The sequence below is a fragment of the Ranitomeya imitator genome, chromosome 2 (assembly GCF_032444005.1).
Source record: "Ranitomeya imitator isolate aRanImi1 chromosome 2, aRanImi1.pri, whole genome shotgun sequence".
NCBI classification, from domain to species: domain Eukaryota; kingdom Metazoa; phylum Chordata; class Amphibia; order Anura; family Dendrobatidae; genus Ranitomeya; species Ranitomeya imitator.
Window position 1 is genome coordinate 69833131 of NC_091283.1, and position 24182 is coordinate 69857312.

General features: G+C 41.5%; 1 protein-coding gene across 5 annotated transcripts in view; it reads right to left on the reverse strand.

The window, feature by feature from the left end:
- Window positions 1-2110: 2110 nt before the first annotated feature.
- The window catches only part of KLHL13 (kelch like family member 13), a 105985-nt gene continuing 83913 nt past the window's right edge, over window positions 2111-24182 (reverse strand). For all 5 annotated transcript variants that reach the window (XM_069746928.1, XM_069746926.1, XM_069746927.1 and 2 more), the window contains 2 exons: window positions 10754-10867; window positions 2111-7712 (listed from right to left, as the gene is read on the reverse strand). In XM_069746928.1, the coding sequence (XP_069603029.1) occupies window positions 7225-7712; window positions 10754-10867 (602 nt within the window). In that variant the 3' untranslated portion in view covers window positions 2111-7224. The remainder of the gene's footprint in view (window positions 7713-10753; window positions 10868-24182) is intronic.

The following is a 24182-nucleotide window of genomic DNA, read 5'->3' on the forward strand; positions in this document are numbered from 1 at the left end:
CAGAAGAGGAGCAGAGCAGCGCTGGAAACTGGTGAAGACAGCGATCGGTCAGTATCGATAAGAACATTTGCACTGCATCACACACAGTGGGAGAATTAAGTATTTGACACCTTGCTGATTTTGTAAGTTTACCCACTGACAAAGACATGAACAGTCTATAATTTTAAGGGTAGGTTAATTTTAACATTGAGAGATCGAATATCAAAAATAAAATCCAAAAATCAGATTGTATAAATTTATATTTTGCAATGAGAAATAAGTATTTGATCCCCTACCAACCATTAAAAGTTTTGGCTCCTATAGTTAGACACTCGTAGTCAACTTGTTATCTGCAATAAAGTCAGCTGTCTTACATAGTCACCTTTATAAAAGACTCCTGTCCACAGACTCCGTAAGACTCTAACCTTCTACAACATAGGCAAGACCAAAGAGCTTACTAATGATGTCAGGGACAAGATCATAGACCTGCACAAAGCTGGAATGGGCTACAAAACCGTAAGTAAGACGCTGGGTGAGAAGGAGACAACTGTTGGTGCAATAGTAAGACAATGGAATAAATACAAAATGACTGTCAATCGACATCGATCTAGGGCACCATGCAAAATCTCACCTCGTAGGGCAGGGGTGTCAAACTGCATTCCTCGAGGGCCCGCAAACCATGCGTGTTTTCAAGATTTCCTTAGCTTTGCACAAGGTGCTGTAATCATTATGTGTGTAGGTGATTAAATTATCACCTGTCCAGTACAAGGAAATCCTGAAAACATGACCTGTTTTCAGCCCTTGAGGATTGCAGTTTGACACCTCTGTCGTAGGGTATCCTTGATCATGAGGAAGATGAGAGATCAGCCTAAAATTACACAGGTCGAACTTGTTAATGATCTTAAGGCAGCTGGGACCACAGTCACCAAGAAAACCATTGGTAACACAATACACCGTAAATGTTAAAAATCCTGCAGTGCCCCCAGGATCACCCTGCTCAAGAAGGCACATGTGCAGGCCCATCTGAAGTTTTGCCAATGAACACCTGAATGATTCTGTGAGTTATTGGGAGAAGATGCTGTGGTCAGATGAGACAAAAATTGAGCTCTTTGGCATTAACTCAATTCGCCGTGTTTGGAGGAAGAGAAATGCTGCTTATCACCCAAAGCACACCATCCCCACCTGTCAAGCATGGAGGTGGAAAAATTATGTTTTGGGGGTGTTTATCTGCTAAGGGCACAGGACTGTGGTACTTCACTGCATCAATGGGAGAGTGGATGGAGCCATGTACAGCAAAATCCTGAGTGACAACCTCCTTCCCTCGGCCAGGACATTAAAAATGGGTTGTGGCTGGGTCTTCCAGCAAGATAATGACCCAAAACATACAGCCAAGGCAACAAAGGAGTGGCTCAAAAAGAAGCACATTAAGGTCGTGGAGTGGCCTAGCCAGTCTCCAGACCTGAATCCCATAGAAAAACGTATAGAGGGAGTTGAAGCTCCGCGTTGCCAAGCTACAGCCTCAAAATCATAATGATTTAGAGCTGATCTGCAAAGAGGAGTGGACCAAAATTCCTCTTGACATGTGCGCAAACCTCATCAACTACAAAAAAAATCTGAATGCTGTGCTTGCCAACAAGGGTTTTGCCACCAAGTAAAAAGTCTTGTTTGCCAGATTGATCAAATACTTATTTCTCACAGCAAAATGCAAGTAAATTTATATAATTTATTCAATGCGATTTTATTTTTGATATTCTATCCCTAAATTTTAAAATGAACCTACCCTTAAAATTATAGACTGATCATGTCTTCGTCAGTGGGCAAACTTACAGTTTTTCTATTAAATAAAATGAAGCAGCCAAGAAAGGAGGAAGAGAAAGAAGGAAAAAAGCCGACTGCTGCTCTAACAATCTTCACGCTTTCTACTGCAGTCTGCAGTGTTCGGCAAGCTTAATACAGCACACACACACAAAAAAAAGAAAGCATGAGGAATGTAGGTCAGTGTACCCATTTGTGCTTTGGTTTCCTAGCAAATAGAGCTTGCTAACCCACAAACAAGGGGGAGGATGTATCCAGGCAACGGCGAGGCATCAGCATATAATATTGCTGTATTAATGAATGATCTGACGCTCAATTATTGCAGGTAAAAGTTTTTTTTTTTATTGAACAAATAAAGATAAAACATGAGAGTCAATCGGAGAAGGAAAAGGCAGCTCCCGTCCTGGCTGCATCTTGTGCTAAATAACCGTACAATGGAGAAATTAATATGTAACGTACTCAGATGTCAGGGCAGAGGAGGTATCGACGAGGCATAGCCTCTTGGTCACATAAATTAATTTGTACCTTGAAATGTAACAAGCCCTTGGCTCGCTTATTTCAACACAGGTTTCAAAAACCTCCCAATCATAGGAATTTATTCATGTCCCTGGATAACATGTGCATTTCTGTCCAATCAATATTAGTACCGATGTCCAGTTTATTAAAAAAAACAAAACAAAAGTAAACGATAGAGACATAGGAGACATTTGTAGCCGTTTCCAATATATTAGTCTAGGACTGGAGCAGAAGCGTCTGTGTCAACCTTTAGAGGTACTTTCATACCACTTCATACCCATATATCAGTTCTCTAATATAGCAATAAAGGGGTTTTTCGAGATTTTAATTATAAAAAAAGAAAAATAAAGGATTTTTTTTCAAAAATAGACAGGCTGGTATTGTAGCTTAGATTTATCTATTACAATAAAGCAGCAACGTAATACCGGACTAATTAGAAAATCACGGTGCTAGAATTTAGCATAAAGAATGGCACCTGCCCTGGTCCGGAGTCCAGTCCGGTCCTCCGCGGTACCAGGACCAAGGAAGTCTTCACTTGTACACCTGTCATCACGGGCGGCTCTGGCGTTTACTAGATCTCCCATCACCAGAACGTTGCTGGATTAGCGAGTGGCAGAGGTGCCCAGGGTGAAAGGGTGCCCAGCAATGAAGACTGGTAAACCTACCACAAAGGACGGGACACCACACCAGGATAGTACAAATCACGTTTTTAACAAAAAGGCAGGAGCGACATGAGAATTTCACATTCCTTACAGATCCCGCAGGGTGTGATCTGCTCCTCAATTATATATTATTGGTAATCTGATCTAATAACTAGTGATGAGCACAAGTTATGCTAGTCAAGTTTGGTTAGGGTGCTCCGGTTATGCACTGAGTATCGCGGGTGCTCGAGTTACTGTTAAGAGTCCCCATGGATGCATGTTTCGCGGGGATAGCCCAGGTTTGTCAGCCACGCTCTGCATGTTTTGTGGCTATCTAGCAGCTCCGGAATATGCAGCCGCGAGGACTGGAACATGTCACTCGCGCACCCGCGATGTGCGTACCCAAGCACCCTCGTCAAACTCAAGCAATGAACAAGTACGCTCTTCACTAATAACCCCACAAATGCTATATTAGAAGAGCTGTGGCTTTTTTTTTTTATTAGAAAATATCATACATTTTATGCAGCACATTCAAAAGTGGAGACACCATTTAAAGAGCCAGTAGCAGCACCGGGGAATAGGAGGAATTTCATTAGCATTTTGCAACAGACAGGGGAAACAGCCTATCACTAAATATTAGCGATAAAACAAGGCTAGACCAATGTCAGCAGCAAAGCGACCCCTGGTCCATACATTATTTTCTCAAAACAGGAAACAAAACAAAAAAGTTACCGTTTGTAGATTTTAATATACTTTTGGTCACTATTTGGAACTAAGCAGGCTCGAATAGAAGCAGATGGTTTCTTCTCACAAGAGTTGACCCATTTTGGAGGCAGATCAGAGCCTTGACCCCTAGAAATTAGATGTTCTTCTATGGGGACCAATGAATAAAGTGTTTATTTCCTCTACAGCGCCTCCACAGGAGAACTGAAGAACAATGTTCTGTGTAATGCGCAGAATAAGGGATACTCTTTGTAGCCATAATTCACCCTGGCTAAATGACAGGAGTGTCGAGTGGAGGACCTATCTCTGATAATTCATAATTTCTAGACGTGGATTTCCTAAAATTTGTCGAACAGCAGAAAACAAGATAAAGCAATACTCAATATCCCGCGGGTTCGTCCACAACACTCTGGTGATGCTAGACTGTGACGACGTACTATATAGGCGCGTGACCACTACAGCCAATCACATACTACCACGTACTTTCTAATACCGCTTAAGCCAGCGATTGGCTGCAGCAGTCATATGGATGTACTTCCTTGCTTTAGGGAGATAAAGAAAAATCAGTGGAGACTACATTTCCTGCTATTACTCATATCATATTTTAATCCACTTTAACAGGAGTATATAAAATTAGTTTTCTAAAGAATGCTACTTTAAAGTCAATTTCCAAACCTCACGAGAGAAAAATCAAATCAAAAAGGGTCCCTCATCCCCATTTCGCTGACAACCCATATAATTCTATGGGAAAAAGAAAAGCCAGTCAGGAATTGTAAAATTTCATGACGGCCATACAGATGAATGACTCTATAACACAAGGATGTCTCAAGAATACCAGAAAAGAAGACGCTTGTACCAATTATGGGGGTCTTTCTTAATGTTTTGCCCTATGATCTACGAATAGGGGTTCTCTTCATGAGACAACCCCTTTAACTAGAGATTTACTTTGGCATTCGCTCAATATTTGTATATGTCCGAATGGTCTATATAGAAGACATACTGAAAAGTGATTATTAGAGGCTGCAGTGTCACACCTTCGCACCACCCTATGCAGAAGAAGGTTGGGGGGTAAATAGAAATCAAGTGATTTCCTTATCCCAAGACTCAAGGGGAGTAATATTTTTAATCTGGATTTGAAGTCTTTGAAGCTATATTTTCAGACTGTGACCCGAGGGCGACTTTAATCCTCCCTCTTTTGTCATGCGGTCTATCTGGAATTGCAGATGTACAACTAAGGCTGGATTCAGAAGGCTGTCAGTGTCCTCAATGCTCAATAACCATGTCCCAGCTCACGCCAGCGGTTTTTCACACCAACTGATGGCAGCATGCAGCAGTGATCTCCATCTTCAAGGGAAGCCTCCATCAGAAAATGGAGCATTGTTTAAATTATATTTTTCTGTTACATGTTTTCTTAACGAATCTTAGCATTTTTCTTTACATCGTGATCTTTATTAGAATGAAATAAAAATGAGCAATTTTCATAGTGGCCACTGGGGTTATGTTTCACTTCTACTTCCTGTTCTGTCAGGAAGAGTTTTCGGCAGACTCCTCATCATCAGAGGCTCGATTACAATGACCTGCAACTCCTCTATACCCAGTTGGCAACACCGGATCCAACAATAACAATAGGCGAGATCACAGATGACCTTGTTCAAACCTTTGCACACACTCATTAGATACTTCAACACAAAAGATACAGTCAGAGACTGATCATTGTGACTAATGTACATGTGTTGTTTCCTGAAACAGGAAATAGGAGTTTAAAAACGTCCAAGTGGCCAGTGTAAAAAATGACAGATCTCTACTTTTTCATTTTCAATGCAGATTGTGATTCAGATTAAAAAATAAAATTGCCAAAATTAAAAAAAATATATTTAACACAAAAACCTGATTTAAAAATAAGTCATTTTCTGATGATAGCTTCCCTTTAAAAGGTTTAGACAAGTGCATTTAATTAAATCTCCTGTGTCCATCTGCTATGCGAAGCTGCAATCGGAGCCAATCACATCCGTAATTTGTACGGCCCACTTTATTTATATGGCCAACTGAACGCATCCCAAGGCTGATGTGTGGAAGGGACGTCAGCTTGGGTTCACATATGTAATCTTTGATGAAATATTTTTTTTTAGCGAAAAGGACTAACTATATTTTTTTCAATCCATTCCAAACAAGTTTAAAATAATATATGTGTTTATCTAGCTTCAAAATCCACTAAAATATGTTTTTGAGTGATAGATTTTACCAGAATCTTGGCGAAGAAAAAAAAAAGGGAATATTAATTTTAATAATTTCCCTGTTTAATTTTTATTTGGGCATTCGATGTGAAACTTTTCTAGCAGTTAATCCTGTTGTACCAACTCCAGCTTTATTTATACGTAAAGTGTAGCCATACACTTACGGCAAAAAAATAAGGCTTCCCTGATTTTCTCTGAAGGCATCTCAACCTACCTTTGGCACCACGGATGAAGCTCCAATCGGAAGCACAGAGTTGTAAAGTAAGGCTCACATTTAGTGACATTATCGTGCTGAATATAGTCACTGTGATAAGACAGATACCACCAAAGCCTTAATCTTTGCCACAAATTGATTAACGTTGCAACTTAGGACTACCCTTAACTAAAAAAAACTGTTCCACAAGGGAAAATCTAAGATAACTTAGACTTCCCTTATATTGGTGCTATAGAGGGCAATTGTATTTTAAATTGACGTACATCAACCTCATCCATGAAAAGCCACTACTAGCCCTTTAAAAGGACACTTAAAGGGTTCTCCCCTTTCAGAAAGCTTTTATCTTCCAGCTCAGTTGACAATAATAAAAAAAAAGAAGAACCACCACACTTTTCTCCGATGTTTGGCTCTATTTGGCTTCAGTGCAGCATACCCTACATTGTCCTGGTCTCGGTTAGGCTACAGAAGTGACATCACGACGCAAGCGCTGCAGGTAGTCACCAAGTTTAGTGGCATATGCCATCCACATCAGCAGTGCTGCCGAGCTAAGCGATGCCATTGATGTGAGGTCACCAGTGCAGCAAACGTAAAAGTGGTGATGAAGAGGTTGCACTAGACCTGGCGAAGGGTAAGGAAAGTGCGGGGGGCGGTTTATTAAACTGAGCAGACAGGCAAAAGTTTTGTGAAAGAGGACAACTCCTTTAGAACTTCAATAAATATTCAAAAAATTTGATTGCGAAGACAATAACATTTATATAATCAGTTTAACTAGAGATAAGGCTCTGTAAAGATAAGGTAGATTGAAATGGGCAGTCCTATTAAAGCCCTGGACTTTATAAACCTCGGTATCCCATAGCCAGCATTGCATACGTACCTAATGGAACCATTTGATTATTTTTTTAAACATTTGGCCATATTAAATAAACCGTTTTGATATTCACGTTAAATAACCAATGCCAAATGAACAGTACAAAAAATTCTTTACAGAAGAGAATTTGCCAAATCCGGTTGGCCAAACGTATTTGATACTATCTCAAGGAAATGGTGGAAGAAAAAAAAAAATCCCTCTTGATGCAGTGCAAAGATATTACAATATCTGTCTTCAAGGTGCTGAGAGAGGAGATTCCCGAGATGGTGAACCGCTGTTGTCTTCCGGGGGAAAAACTGTAAGAGTACAAGCTCTGATGCCCCCAAGGGATTCTGGTAGATCAAAAACTTTGTGCCATTCGTCTTTTTCAGGGTCGTATTTCTGGACAATTTCTACCATACATCTATTGTTCCAAGAGTATCCGCCAACCACATAAATTTTATTTTCGAAAACCGCTACCCCAACGTCACTTTGTCCACGTAGCATTGCGGCAATTGGAGTCCACAGGTCCAAAGATGGAGAGTAATATTCGCAGCTCAGGACATCGTCGTAGTCACTAGTTCCTCTGAAATGGTTTCCACCAATGACGTAAAGTTTGTCTCCGACCGTGCACATGCAGTGAAGACCTCGTACTGTAGTCATGGGAGCTTTCTGAGTCCATTTGTCGGTATCGGGATCAAAACACATCAGTTCTTTCTGGAAGGTGTCGTGAGTGATTCCACCTGTCGAAATGATTGACAGTGTTAGTTCATATCACCACATGCCATATAATCAGTACAGATTTTTTTTTTTTTTACTATTTTGCAGAGTATGAAAAGAGTTCAGATAAGAACTCGCGGTATTTCTGACTCATCCTCAGCAGCAAGGACGCCTCCCCAGTAAGCGTAGTCCATACTACACTGTCGCACCGCTGTGCACCAACGCAGTGTACTCATATCAGTACTTCTTTGCTGGTCACACTATACCTAAGCATATCTTACACATTACTTTACATTATGGCAACACTAAAACACCAATGCTTGCTTGGTGCGGTTGCTACATTGCCGTGCAGTCCAAGTGAATGGGGTCGTGGTGCGACCACAAGAGTACAGCGATAAGCAAGTCTCAACAAAATCTGACGAGGTTCTTGCGATTTGCTTGTCGCAGTCTCAGTGCCTTCGGGATCGCAATGCAACCCCATTCACTTGTATTGTTCCCGGATGTAGCCTAGCCAATAAGCGAACCTTGGATGTGTCGCTGGCATCGTGGCCAAAGTTGTTGTGTAGCCAGAGCATAAAAGGAGTTTTCTGTGCTGTACATACACTTTTTTTAAGTTGCTCAACGTGACTGAAGAATGGTGTACTCAGGCGCTGTCTAATATGAAAACTATCAGGATTACGCTGTTTTCTGTGATATTTACATACTGGCGGTCAGGTGTCAACAAGCAACTTTTCCAGATTCTCTCAATTGAGAGAAGCAGGTAAGAAGCTTCTGAGCAAAGTGCATACATGTAGTCACATAATGCTCAAGCAGGCAACAGCAGATTCCTAACCATGGAACACTGCACACTGATGAGATCCGTCATTCGTTTATCGTGTTTTCAGATGGCTCGGGGTCTGAGAGGTAGGGACCTGCGTTTATCAGACTAGATGGGGCCCTCTTGTTCAGGGTTAACATGCAGAAAACAAAACTACAGCTCTAAATGGGATTTGGAAGCCGTAACTGGAGATCAGAACCAAATACGGTACTTAAAAGTGAAATAATTTAACATTATTTCAAGGTTCTAACTGTTCTCAGCTTAGAATACACAGCAGACCATTCCATGAGTACATGTTCCAATAATAAAAAAATTAAAATAATATGCATCAGCCTCGTATTTCTTGCATAAGAAAGGGTGAAAAGTAGAAAAAATAATCTTGTTATGTAACAAATGCTTTCCCCCCCCCCATAATTATGTGCACAAGTATTTAATGTGCCCCTAGCAACTCATTCCTTCCCTCCTCGGGTGACGATAAGCCGCGTGCATCACTGCAGCCACCAGTAACAGGATCTCATTGTTAGGAGTCTATTCCTGGCTCTATGCTACCCAGTTTACAGTTCTATTTTACCGATAATTAATGCTTTCATGTAACTGATCTGCGACTGGCTTATAAATGGTCAGAACTAGAAGGAAAGGATGGGAGGAGAAAAATAAAAATGAAACGCATGCTGCGAGAGAAGGGGGGAGCTGAAACTCCTACAGACAAAAAGGAAAGTTATCCTGCTTTCAGCAAGTGTATCTCTGCATAAAGGAAGTCATTCAGCGTGTGTCTGTTTTCCAGGGACGGAGCAATTAACATGAGAATATACGGCAGCGTGCACTAAATGCAGAACAGAAATCCTGTTCACGCGCTTTCAGGAAGGGAGCGCTGATCACAGGAAGGGCAGCCATCTCGCTGCGAGGCGGCCGGTGGAGCTGCAGCTGCGGTCTATTCACTTCTTCCTTGTGAAATGAATATTCTGCTTGTGATGAGCCTTTCAGCGGGACAGAAGTACGGACGACTTACACGGGCTTTGTAATAAAAAAAAAAAAAAAAAATTAAAAAGTGAGGCATCGACATTGTTTCAGGGGAAAAAAAAGGAAAGTCTTTGGATTTAATCTAATTTATCACTTTGAGCTGGAGGCTTTACCCAGAGGTTGTGAGTGAATAATAGGCTTCTGTCCAAATAATCGGCATTGTTCCTCCTTGGATTTGTAGATAAATATCAGCATATTCTGATGAATGGTAGACAGTGCTGCAGTTTGTGACAGTGAGAAGGAAAGATGGGGCTATTAATGCCGAGCTCCAGGTGGTTTATACCGTGCGCTTCTTCTCATATACTTAGGAGAGGCAATCAGGGCGAGATTAACCTGCTCCTCCAGTGTTCCTTTAATCTATTTCCTCCTGGACATAAACCCTGGCCTTTTTGGACAGCAGCAATTTTGTTTTGATAGAATAATTCCTTCTGATTTCTAGGAAATCTAAAGAAACCAAACTGTGAGTGACTGGGCGACCGTAAGGAAATATCACACCGGTCAGCGCTGTGTACAGGATATAGGCCACTGATAAGGAAGTCTTAGCACAATGAAGCTCAGGTTGGGTTTTTCATGGGTAAAACGACGGTTCTTGTAAAAGCATTTATCTATAACAAACTTGGCAATTTATCCCTTATTAAAAAACCCTCTCCACTCTCAAGAATGAAGGGATATTTATTTCTATAGTTTACGGCTTGTTGCCTAGGTTACAGACCACTTCTGCAATTATGAGCGGCGGCTGGTCTGCTAGGCACGTATAACTGTATAGCTTTGCAAGCGCGATCGTTGCAGATCGTTGGACTAAGCCAGATTTATTGCTTATGTATGTGCTCGGCTGATGCTGCAGAGACCAATCTGCATCTGCAAGCAGTGTGGGACAACGCACCATTCAGGCCAGTGGTGCCGCCATTGCACTGGCCCAAACTGTCCTCCTTCAGGAACGCACCCACATCCTAAAAATAAAGGAAGCTGGGAGGGAGCAGAGTGGTGAGCTCCTGAAGACAGAAGGTGGGTGAAACCTTGAAGAAGGCAGAAAATGTGAATAATGTCACCAGCGAAGGGTGCCCAATCCATCCACTTACACTTACTATGAACTAATTACAGATATCAGCACAGTGCCAAACTACTGCTTCCCCCATATTGCCAAAGGAGGGAGGCTGGAATGAAGCTGCTGGAATGGCTACAGTAAAGAAGAGATGGCAATAAAACGAAAACACGTAGTCTATTTACCTGAAATGTACATGAGTCCACCGAATACAGTCCCCGCGTGGCCATAATGTGGCTCACTCATTTTTGCGACATAGTTCCATTCGTTTGTTCTGGGATTATAACATTCCACGGTAGCTAAATAAATGTAACACAAAAAAGGTGACAAGTCAAATTTATAGCACAAGACAAACATTTCTGATGTGGAAACCTATATGTAAAGTTTTAGGAGAAACTCAAAAGGTTTCACACGTTTGCCAGTTTTGATCAAATCAGAGAGTCGATCGATAGGAGACTAGGGCAAACAACCGGTGTCTGTTAGTGTACAGACGTGTCTGACTCTCAGATGCCCAGTCACAAGTTTTTATTACAACCACAAAGATAAGGAGAAGTGGGAATGGCTTCTTACATCACATTACCTATGGCAGAAGATATTTAAGCTGGGGATAACAAAATAGTAAATGATGTTTTTTGTCAAATTCCTTTCAAACTCGTTCTTCCCAGCATACTATACTTTCAGAAACAAAGGAATGTTTAACACACAGACACCTATAAGATACAACGCCCTGGGTTATTGCTTTTATGAATAACACTTATAAAGCTGAATACTAAAATACAAAATTATCATAGATATATAGGTAGAATTAATTGTCTAAATAATAAAGCAAGATATAAATATTTACCATAACATTTCTTATACCTGCTAAATACCAAAAAACCATAAATAAAAAAAAATTTTAATGGTGGGACCATCGGGATTGTATGTTGGGACTGGCTCTTTCCCAATAGATCATTTTGGAGAAGAAAAAAAAAGATCAGGTATGTTAACATTCAACACTGGGTCATTAGCTCAGTCTTTACAATGCAACTTTGTCAGAAGGGTTACCTCAAAATAAACTATTGGCCACCTATACCCCAGCAATGAGCGATGCTTAATGTGTAAAGTGGCAACTTGCTGCAGCTCCAGCACGATGGAAATTGAGCACCACATGGTGGCAATTGAATCCAATGATCTATCCGTGTATCTCAAGGTCATGTTGGTTCCTCTAGAGAGAGAGCGCTCTGTTCCATGTAAGAGATGGCGTTCTGGAAAGGGGCAACTCATATTAAAGGGAAACGTGTCAAAAATAAACGTATTCAGGTTTGATAAACAAAGATAATGTATAAAAGTCTTACAATTTTTACACTGACCAATCAGGCCTGACCATAGACTCATACTTCCCGTGGCACAAGAGGAAATTACCGTATTTTTCCGACTATAAGACGCACTTTTTCCCCAAAAAAATTGTGAGGAAAATGGGGGGGTGCGTCTTATAGTTGGAAGGTAGGCTTACCGGCATTGTGGCGGCGACAGAGGTGCGGGGATGATGTGGCGCGGTGACCGGTATGGCGTGAGCAGGGTCCTGTCCACATTTGAGGTGAATCCGTGGCCCGGTATTGAAGGAGAGAAGCAGAGCTGGGTGAGTTATTATTAAATTATTGTATCACTATAATTTTGGTTTCACTTTGATTTTTATTTTATTTCGTATATTTAGTCACTTTAATAATAAGTGGGTGCACACCTCTGGTTTTGTTCCAATGGTGGCTGGTGGTGGCATGGTCCGCCCCCTTTCTGCAGGGGGGGTGAGTTCTGCCCTATATCGCACCTGGAACATTGTAACCAGTATAATAGATTTGTATCACATTAATATGTGGGCTATGTCACTCTATGAATCTGCACGAGGCTTTATATATTCATATAGTTCACTACTTAATCTTATTTACAGACACTTAAGACTGTAGGTTTCTTTACTTACATTCCTTATTGCGGCACCGCACTTATTTATTTGGTGTGTTTTATATAATTTTTTATTCTTATTTCACTTTATAATACACTTTAATTCACTTTTTTCATGAATTATTTATTTTATTCAGGTATAATCTCAGTCAACTCCCTTTCTCTCCTCTTTAGAATATATTGTCTCTAGCTTGTGGCGTTCTGATCAGAGACAATGTATACGTTTATATAGATGTGTCTCAGTTCTCCTGAAAGATTCTTTGGTATTGTACCAGTAGTGATTTGTATTGTTTCTATTGGATAGATGTTACGCAATTTCAATATGTAGTATGAAATCACTTTAACCAAATTGTTAAATTTATCAACATATCAGGTTCCGGATACTGAGACTAGTAACATCTTGTATAGATATCGGGAACATTCACAATAGTAACTATATCAGATGTTAGGATCCATTATACGGCCGATGCTTTGAAACTAGTGGTCAGGTGTATGAGCATTTTGCAGTCCTGCCTATTACCATTTGATTGGATGTTGCCGGTATAAGACCTGTGAGACTCACCGCCTAAGACACACCCCCAGGAAGAAGCATCACGCGAAACGCGCGTCGGGGCAGGCGGATTCAGCACGCCACTTTGGCTAGGTATTCTACGAGGAGACACGGAGCAGGTAATACGTGTGGGACAGGGGGCTCATTATGGCTGCATTTGCGGAGACGTACGGCAGCTTGTGCAGGTGATATGTATTAGATCAGAAGCTTATTGCGCTGGGTTGTCAGAGACATATAGTAGCATTTAGCTACAGCGGACATTGCACTATGGTGAATGCGGGCTAATTCAAGCCTCATATTTATTGTCAACTGTGCGTACGGCAGCATGAGCAGAATATAGGACAGGAAGCATGTTACAGGTATATAGCAGGAGTTGGCTACAGCGGACATTGCATTGTGGTGAATGCAGGCCAATTGTAGCCGCATGTTTATTGTAAGTACACTGCCTTTTTAGGGGCGCATAGTAACATTTAGCTACAACGGTTATTATAAGATGACAAATGCCGGTGAATTACAGTTATCTAGTTGAATTATAGGGGATATTATCCTGCCAGCCTTATATACCGATTTAGGTACATTGTATGGTGACATCTATATTGGATAGGGAATTATCGGCATGGCTGGTTAATTTTTTAATTGGATATTATGGATACATTCTTAATAATTTCCTGCTCCTGTAACCAATAATATTTGTACTTTGAGATCTATATATGCCCATGTGCCCATTTGTTTTGCTCTTGATATTTAGTGTCTTCCTCCAGCTGTCCGCCTTTTGTGATTCAGGTTGTACAGAGGCACCTTAGTATTTTTATGTATGTTATGTATTGTATTTATTGTTAATAAAAGAATCTGTTTTAATATATCTTTGCTGCACTTTTGTGGATCACAATAGTTCACTTATTGTGTTCCTGGTATGTTTTTAATTTCTGAACATAGCCATGTCAGACCCTAATGAATAGCATGCTCTCAATATAACAAAGGTCACTGTGCAGGGAAGGAGCAGAGGGGTAACAGCGCCTGTAGGGATTGGTGGATCCGGTGGTATCAGCTGTGCTTAGAGGTGTCATCTGTCATTGCAATCGTGTCAGTGATGATAATGACTTGTCTGAAAAGTCTTCAATATAAAACAGAAAATATAAGAACAGTATGAAGCTTAATGGCTAGTCTAAAAATTCTATTTTTTTAATTTAATTTTTAAATAGTGATATGGAGAATTGAAAACAAATTAAAAATGCTTTAAAAAAAATAAATGTATTAACCCCTTCATGACCGTGGGATTTTTTGTTTTTCCGTGTTCGTTTTTCGCTCTCCTGCTTCCCAGAGCCATAACTTTTTTATTTTTCCGTCAATTTGGCCATGTGAGGGCTTATTTTTTGCGGGACGAGTTGTACTTTTGAACGACATCATTGGTTTTACCATGTCGTGTACTAGAAAACGGGGAAAAAAATTCCAAGTGCGGTGAAATTGCAAAAAAAGTGCAATCCCACACTTGTTTTTTGTTTGTCTTTGTTTGCTAGGTTCACTAAATGCCAAAACTGACCTGCCATTATGATTCTCCAGGTCAGTACGAGTTCATAGACACTTAACATGACTAGGTTATTTTTTACCTAAGTGGTGAAAAAAAATTCCAAACTTTGCTAAAAAAAAAAAAAAAAAAAAAAAATTGCGCCATTTTCCGATACTCGTAGCGTCTCCATTTTTCGTGATCTGGGGTCGTTTGAGGGCTTATTTTTTGCGTGCCGAGATGACGTTTTTAATGATAGCATTTTGGTGCTGATACGTTCTTTTGATCGCCCGTTATTGCATTTTAATGCAATGTCGCGGCGACCAAAAAAACGTAATTCTGGCGGGTGTTGAATTTTTTTCCCGCTACGCTGTTTAGCGATCAGGTTAATGTTTTTTTTTTTAGTTGATAGATCGGGCGATTCTGAGCGCGGTGATACCAAATATGCGTAGATTTTATATTTTTTTTATTGATTTATTTTGATTGGGGCGAAAGGGGGGTGATTTAAACTTTTATATATTTTTTTAACATTTTTTTCAATTTTTTTTTTTTACTTTTGCCATGCTTCAATAGCCTCCATGGGAGGCTAGAAGCAGGCACAACGCGATCGCCTCTGCTACATAGCAGCGATCTGCTGATCGCTGCTATGTAGCAGAAATGGAGGTGTGCTGTGAGCGCCGACCACAGGGTGGCGCTCACAGCCACCGGCGATCAGTAACGATAGAGGTCTTAAGGACCTCTATGGTTACAATGGAGACGCATCGCCGACCCCCGATCATGTGACGGGGGTTGGCGATGACGTAATTTCCGGCCACCCGGCTGGAAGCGGTAGTTAAATGCCGCTGTCTGCGTTTGACAGCGGCATTTAACTAGTTAATAGGTGCGGGCAGATCGCGATTCTGCCCGCGCCTATTACGGGCACATGTCAGCTGTTCAAAACAGCTGACATGTCCCGGCTTTGGTGCGGGCTCACCGCCGGAGCCCTGCATCAAAGCAGGGGAGCCGACATCGGACGGTATAGTACGTCCGATGTCGGTAAGGGGTTAAAAAATTACTGTATTTATATAATAGCGCATTTTCTAATAGGAATTAATGTAAGGATGAGAAATTTGTATTTTATTGGACAGTTTTTATTCCTTTGTCCTAGCCAAGCAGGAAAAACTTTTGGACATCGACAGAAAAGCAACACAATAACATGGCACCAGTGGGGAATCACTAAACATACTGACTTCCAGGTCAGCATTATAGAAGACACGGAGCAGAATGATCAGTAAATAGGAATATGTTATTGATTAGTCACTAGGAATGAGCAGACCGGTACCTAACCAGAACTTTACTCCAAAGTTCGGTTCAGGTACCAGAACTGTACCCAAACCTGAACCCCATTGAAAACAATAGGAACCCGAACTTTTGATCTGGAAAATATTCTCTCTCTCCTCCTGACCTTCCCCTGGAACTGTGAACACTGCAATGGACTTCCGAGAGAAGTGTGTGTTTGGTTTTTAGCAACGGTACGAACCCCAAACTTATAAATTCGGGTTCGCTCATCTGTTAGTCACCACTATAACATTGCTATTATATACTTGCTATAGCGCCCCCAGGTGGTTTTCCTCTTTCTCTCAGAATGTCCAATGCCAATGAGAAGAAGCCACCCACCACTTTCAGTGAAAAGCGATTTAAGGCTACGTTCACACTAGCGTTGTGCGCCGGCGACACAATGCACAACGCACGCAAAAACGCAGCAAAACGCACGCAAAAACGCTGCGTTTTGCGACGCATGCGTCGGTTATTGCCGAAAATCGGACGCAAGAAAAATGCAACTTGTTGCGTTTTCTTGGTCCGACGCTTGTGGCAAAAAAGACGCATGCGTCGCACAACGCAACAAAAAAACGCATGCGTCCCCCATGTTAAGTATAGGGGCGCATGACGCATGCGTCGCCGCCGCAAACCCGACGCACATTAGCTTAACGCTAATGTGAACGTAGCCTTAGTGCTGTGACATCGTGGGACCCATAATGAATGTGTCACAGCAATATCTAGATAGAAGATGAATCCTGGCATAATTTGTACCATATTTATGTGTTTTCTGCTTATCCACTGATAAGAAAATGAGGGTGGCTTCTTAGGAAAGGGGCATGGACAAATATGCAATAACGTGTGCCAAAAATGCACCAAAATTTTGACGTACATGTCTAGCACAAAGTAAGCAAAGTAATAGGTGTGTAAGGCTACTTTCACACTAGCGTTTTTTTAAATCCGTCACAATGCGTCGTTTTGCAGAAAAAACGCATCCTGCAAAAGTGCTTGCAGGATGCGTTTTTTTCCCATACACTTCTATTGACGACGCATTTGCGACGAATTTGCACACTTCGCATCCGTCTTGCGACGAATGCGTCGTGCTTTGGCGGACCGTCGGGAGAAAAAAACCCTACATGTAACGTTTTTTTCTCCCGACGGACCGCTTTTTCCGACCGCGCATGCGCGGCCGGAACTCCGCCCCCACCTCCCCGCACCTTACAATGGGGCAGCGGATGCGCCGGAAAAATGCATCCGCTACCTCCATTGTGCAATGCAGCAAACGCTAGCGTCGGAATCTCTCCCCGACGCATTGCGACGGGGAGATTCCGACGCTAGTGTGAAAGAAGCCTAAGCCAAACAAACAGTATAAAGATGCCTTAATTGTATCTAGCATGAACCACAGTGATAAATTTGGAGCATTAATAGTTTTAATAGAGCTGCCTCTTTTTTTTTTTAAATTATAAACTCTAAATATTTTGTCATGTAACAGAAAATGTTATGAGAAAGATGATTCTGCAATAAAGCAACGTAACAAAAGGAGCAAACTGGAGGCAGCAGAGAAGGCCGCCCGCTGTGCCAGCTCATACAGTAGCGGTTGTGTCTACCACTGGGCTTCATTTTGGCACCCACAACTTGTTCCGACTCGATTAAGCATTGTGCTGTATGAATAATAAAAAAAATATTTCTCAAAAAGATACAAATCTGATTTCAGAATCTGCTATCCAGAGTTTTTCCGCACTCTATTTATGCCGACAAGAGAAAGGCAGCCATACACATTAATGAAAATTGACAATTTTAATCAAAATATTAACTTATTGGTTAACAAACAATGAATGGCCTAATGATTAAAGGGGTTGACCACTACTTTACATATCCCTCATGTGGGGACTAAGGGCCATAGATAAGCAATTTGCTAAATACTTTGCTGCTGCAAATCCTGCTGTAACCAGAGTAGTTCCTCTGTTCAGATGATCTCTGGCTGAGAATCTCCTGCTTTCTCTGATGTCAAGTCAGATTCTGACAAGTGGGCAGGGCCTGTCAAGTGGGTGGGCAGGGATTGTCCTGTGGTGGGCGCAGCTCTATTCAGCAGTGCTCATGCTGTTCCTGCTGCTGCTGAAGGCTCTCCCTACAGTATATGCATGTACAGTATGTATACAACACAGATGAAGCTTATTTTCAAAAGCTAAAAACATTATAATACATTAAAAAGCAAAACATAAATCAGATAGATAAATTTTGTACACTGCTCTATGTATTAAAAGTCCGTAAAAAATCATACATAGTACAAGTAACACGAATGTGTGTGCATGCATACACACTCACTACTTGCACTATATATGATTTTTTGTGGAATATATATATATATATATATATATATATATATATATATATATATATATATATATATATATCTCATTTGTGTGAAAAGTATTAGAAAAAGATAACAAGTAATCACAAAATGCAGTATTTAAATTAAGGTCTTTATCTTTAAGGGAAAAAGAAATCCATACCTACAGGGCCCTGTGTGAAAAAGTGGTGATTGCCCCCTAAACAGAATAACTGGTTAGGCCACCCTTAGCAGCAACAACTGCAATCAAACGTTTGCGTTAACTGGCAATAAGTATTTTACAAAGTTCTGGAGGAATTTTGGCCTGCTCATCTATGCAGAATTGTTGTAATTCAGTCACAATGGAGGATTTCCGAGCATGAAGCGCCATTTTTAAGGTCATCTCAATTGGATTAAGGTCAGGACTTTTACTAGGCCATTCCAAAGTCTTAGTTTTGTTTTTCTGAAGCCAAAGGTGGACTTGCTGGTGTGTTTTGGATCATTGTTCTGCTACATAACCAAAGTCCGCATCAGCTCGAGGTCATGAACAGATGGCCGGACATTTTCCTTCAGGATCTTTTGGTAGACAGCCGACTTCATGGTTCCATCTACCACAGCGAGTCTTCCAGGTCCTGAAGCAACAAACAACCACAGACCATCTCAATACCATCACCATATTATACTGTTGATCTGATGTTCCTTTTCTGAAATGCTGCATTACTTCTTTGCAAGCTGTAAAGGGACATACACCTTCCAAAAAGTACACCTTTAGTCTTGTCAGTCCACAGAGTATTCTCCCAATGCTCTTGGGGTCACCCAGATGTTTTCTGGCAAAACGGAGATGAGCCTTTGTGTTCTTATTTCTCAGCAGTGGTTTTCGTCTGCAAACTCTTCCATACAGGACATTTTTGCCCAATATCTTTTTTTTTATGGTGGAGTCATGAACATTGACTTTAACGGAGGCAAATGAGGAATGCAGTTCTTCAGATGTTGTTGTGGGGTCTTTTGTGACCTCTTGCACGAGTCGTCACAATGCTTTTGGGGTAATTTTGGTTGACCAGCCACTCCTGGGAAGGTTCACCACTGTTCCATGTTTTCATAATTTGTGGATAATGGCTCTCACTGTGGTTCCCTGGAGCCCAGAGGTTTAGAAATAGCTTTCTAATCTTTTCCAGACTGATAGATCTCAATTACTTTGTTTCTCACTTGTTCAAGAATTTCTTTGGATCACTTCATGATGTTTAACCTTTGAGAATTTTTTGGCCTACTTCACTGTGTCAGGCAGGTCCTATTTAAGTGATTTTTTTGATTGAGAACAGGTGCAGCTAGGGTATTTGACCTCAGCTTCCCAAAGATGTGATAAACCAGTTAAAACATAAATCAAACGGAGATTCTCTTTTTCACACAGGGCCCTGTAGGTTTGGATTTCTTTTTTCCTCAATAGTGAAGACCTTCATTTAAAAACTGAATTTTGTCATTGCTTGTGCTATCTTTGTCTAATATTTAAATTTGTTTGGTGATCAGAAACCTTTAAAGGGCCTCTGTCACCCCCTCCAGCCATTCTAAACTAAAAGAGCCACCTTGTGCAGCAGTAATGCTGCATTCTAACAAGGTGGCTCTTTTAGTTTTTGGTGCAGTTACTGCCAAAATAAAGCGTTTTATAATTTCACCAAAATACCTTTCTTTAGACAGGGAGGCAGGTCTTAACCCCCCCTGCTGGAAACGCCACACTGCCGTCACTCAAATCTTCAGGGGTGCCGGTCCCTCCGCGCTGTTTTCCCATGAAATCCGGCGCCTGTGTTGTTTAGTACTGGCTGGTGCAGCCGCAGTGAGCTCTGGCCGTCTGACCTCACATGCAGTCTTGCAGACTGCGCCTGTGCGGCAACCCAGCTTGGGAATCCCAGCCCCGCAGTGTGTTATGCATTATGCACAGTGCGGGGCTGGGATTCCCAAGCTGGTTTGCCACACAGGCGCAGTCTGCAAGACTGCATGTGAGGTCAGACGGCCAGAGCTCACTGCGCCTGCACCAGCCAGTACTAAACAGCACAGGAGGCGCCAGATTTCATGGAAAAACAGCGCGGAGGGGGCGGCGCCGGCGCCCCTGAAGATTTGAGTGACGGCAGTGCGGCGTCTTCAGCAGGGGGGTTAAGACCTGCCTCCCTGTCTAAAGAAAGGTATTTTGGCGAAATTATAAAAACGCTTTATTTTGGCAATAACTGCACCAAAAACTAAAAGAGCCTCCTTGTTAGAATGCAGCATTACTGCTGCACAAGGTGGCTCTTTTAGTTTAGAACGGCTGGAGGGGATGACAGTGGCCCTTTAAGTGTGACAAAGGTGTAAAAGAATAGGAAATCAGGAAGGGGGCAAAATTATTTTCATATATACAACATACAGTACACTATAGACAATAAATGTCAACGTAAATGGACGATTTTGGCCATCTTAGCAGATCATCTTTTAAAAATTATCCTATGGCCGACTTCAGACTAGTCTGCCACAGATCTGTCTGGTTAGAAATTGAGTAGGCCAAAATTACAAGTGGACGTCATGATTGGAAATATTATTGCCCTGAACCGACAATTCAGTGTCTCATGTTACTACAGGTGGAATCGTTCATACAAGCGAATGGCCGCATTCATAGCTTTAATGCTTAGATATTTCATCCTTTCAATATAATAAAAAAATGTCCTTGAGGGCACACAGATAAGAGGAGCAAATTATATAATCTGTCATTCTAGACCCATGACAGGCTGTATAATAAGAATGATTGCATTATTATAATGACATTTTGTATAGGCTGCATGCAGTGTGGAATGTGCTCCTTTATATTACACACATCTTGCCAATCTGCATTGAAATGTGATTGCAATGATGGCATGTAAATGGGTTTTTTTCATCTGTATTGCAATGCACATATGCAGCAATTCATGCAGAAAAAAAAATTGGCACTATGTAAATGATTTTGCATTGGAATTCACATGCTATACAAAGAACGTGCTTATTGCAATTTGAGGAAATTCAGAAAAATGTGGGAAAAAAGTTATGGTAACATATACGGTAAATGGAAGGAATGGAGCCCCAGGGATACGTTTGACATACACACAAACATATTGTTCCAATGTTATGTCAACATGGGCCACTTTCTGTTTTGTAGAGATGAATAGATGACTTTTCAGGAATCATCTCAGTATCACCACCGATAGGATTACAATAAAAGGCATCGCCTCATACACATCCCTGAAAATGGATAATGAGCACAATTTTGCTCTTCCCCTTTCTCTGCACAGTGACCTCTGCACAGGCTGTAGAGCATGCCTACAGCACTGGTGATCGATCAGGTCATGATCTGACTGAGGTCTCTTATGCCCATGTGGTTGTTGTAAAGCAATAGCTGAACCAATATGGTTTACGTGTCTAAATAATGTATAGTACCGTAACCACATGAGTAGTAAGTATACTGATAGGAGTGGCGATGCGCTCAATTACATTCACTCAGACACAAATACAACAATCTCAGCTAGACAAATGAATATGACGAATGGAGCCCTGTTGGCTCCGCAGTGTCAGGCTAAATGTATGATACATGGGAGACTTGATAGAATACATCTCAACAAGTGACATGGCAATAAAGAAATCCCCCAGAAATAAAGTGGCTTTGAAAGACCTCACAAGCTATAAAGAAACTCCACTTTTTATGAGCTTGACTTAGAAGGCTGCTAGCAAATCTGTCTGGTATTCCGTTTACTGACCTGTGGGGCTTAGTTTTATTATCAGATCTGCAGGCTCTAGAGAGCCACAGTCTTCAAGAGTCCTGGAGAACCACTTAAAATAGAACTAGTCAAAAAAAAAAAAAATGACTTAAAGGGAAGGTACCGCGTTTGTAGGTCATTAATAAATCACTGTAATGTATCATAACATGCTGCTATAAGCAAGTTTGAAATTCATGTGAAACAGACTTCATGTGTTATATGAGTTTAAAGAATGCACTGGGGGCTGACACCTTGGGTTTGCCGCAACAGCAGGGCCCTATCAGTGTCAGATTACGGCACCCCATGGACATAGGAGATAATAGACCAGCGCTGACCCTATCTGTAACATTGCAGCAGCATTAGCAGTGAGCTGGGCACGCCTCTGTGGGCTGCACAACTCACTGCTGTAGGTGTGACTGGCTGCCATTTTATTATAGCCCTGTGCTCTCTATCGCAGGACAGAAGAAGCCCTCACTGCTCCTCTGTACTCCAAGCAGGCACATCCTCTGCTCCTCACATGCTGCCCTGTGTGCTTCTCCTGCTGTGTCTCCCCCTCACACACAGTCCCTGTGATCTCCAGTAAGCTGCACTCACAGCCTGCAGAGAGGGAGGTGACACCTGGAGAGAGAGAGCAGGGCAGCTGACAGGACAGGGATTAAGGTGGGGAAGGGGGATGGCAAGAATGTTATTCAGAAAAAATGCCGCTGAGCCCACTGTGTTCTGCTCCTCTGTAAACAAGCTGTGCCTCTGATGCAGTAACTGCTGGTGATAGCAGGTCACAGGGCAGTCACACACAAAATGGTGCTGCCCTGTGATGCTGCTCTTCATTCTTACTGTTAGCCACAAAATTGGGGCAGTAACTGCTGACATCACCATTTCCCTCCCCTTTTGGGTGGTCTAATATCCCTGGGGCAGAGCTGCTAAATCTTACTATAGCTGCTTGAGGTCTAAAACGGAAAATGCTCCCCCTAGTGGTAAATATGTATATTTGTAGAAAATATATATAATATTTTTCATATAGAAATGTTTGCAAACAGTGCAAACATTGCATTAATACATTTTAATTACTATTTCAAGCTTAATTTCACAAAAAAACAAAATACAAGAAAACTGGTGGCACCTTCCCTTTAAGGGGAAACATAGTTCACGAAGGATCTGATTATATTGGCCTATAAAAGGTTAGAAAAAATAATCAAACTCTAAAAGCAAAATTAAAAAAAAAAAAAAGGCAGAGAAACCAGTAAAATGTTCTTCAATTAACTAATTATCCAGGAAAATCTCTGGTGAATGGCAATTGACGATGAATTTAGTGAAAGTGCTGATTTTGGCCTCCAATGCACCTTAACAGGCACTGATAGTCTATGTATACTACATGTTCTCGGCACCATGTGCCCAATTTACACATGCTGCTAACAATCATCCTTTTTTTTGCCAAAAGATCTGATGACTTGATGAACGAGTGTTTTGCTCATTCTTCGGGTGATTGCCGGCGCATTTACATGGACAGATAATTGGGAATGGCGATTATCTACTTGTATAAATGCATCACAAGGCTAATGCCCCCCATATGCAGGCCAACGATGGCCGAACCAGTCAATATTGTCGAGTCCTTTCGACAGTTTCGGGGAGTTGATTGTTAAGGATCCAACATGTCTGATTTCAGACTGCCAATCCTTTTGTTCTATCTGGGATAAGTCACCGCCAAACAAGTCTGGCAGTGATGCACTCGTAGAGAAGGCAGGAGCGCTCGGCAGTTTGGGGAAGCCAGGCGACTTCTTTCTAAGGTGTATGGGGGTCCACAAGTTCAGACTAGCTCCTATATTATAGGACCAGTCAAGTCTGTAACTTGTGGCAGTGACCGGTTCTGTGTGCAGATCAGCGTGTTATTTCGTATGTTGTGCGGCTGTAGGAGTGACCTGCTCTTAGCGTGCACCATTCTGGTTATATAACAATTGTGGGGGTTTTTTTCCCCGAAAATACGCTACGAGTTATGTATAGAAAATCATACACTAGCACATAAAATACAATTGGTCGGTAAAAGGAAGCAGCCGCATTACTGCCGCCTGAAACCAGCCATTCACAAAGTTAATAAAAGGGACATTATAGGCTATTAAGCTGGACACGGACAGGCAATCAATACAGTGGTCAAAAGGGATCATTTCAAAAATGTCAAAGTGTCGAAATTTTGGCGGTTCGGTAACATCTTGGCCAGATTATGAAGCCAATAATCATTCTCTAATGATGATTA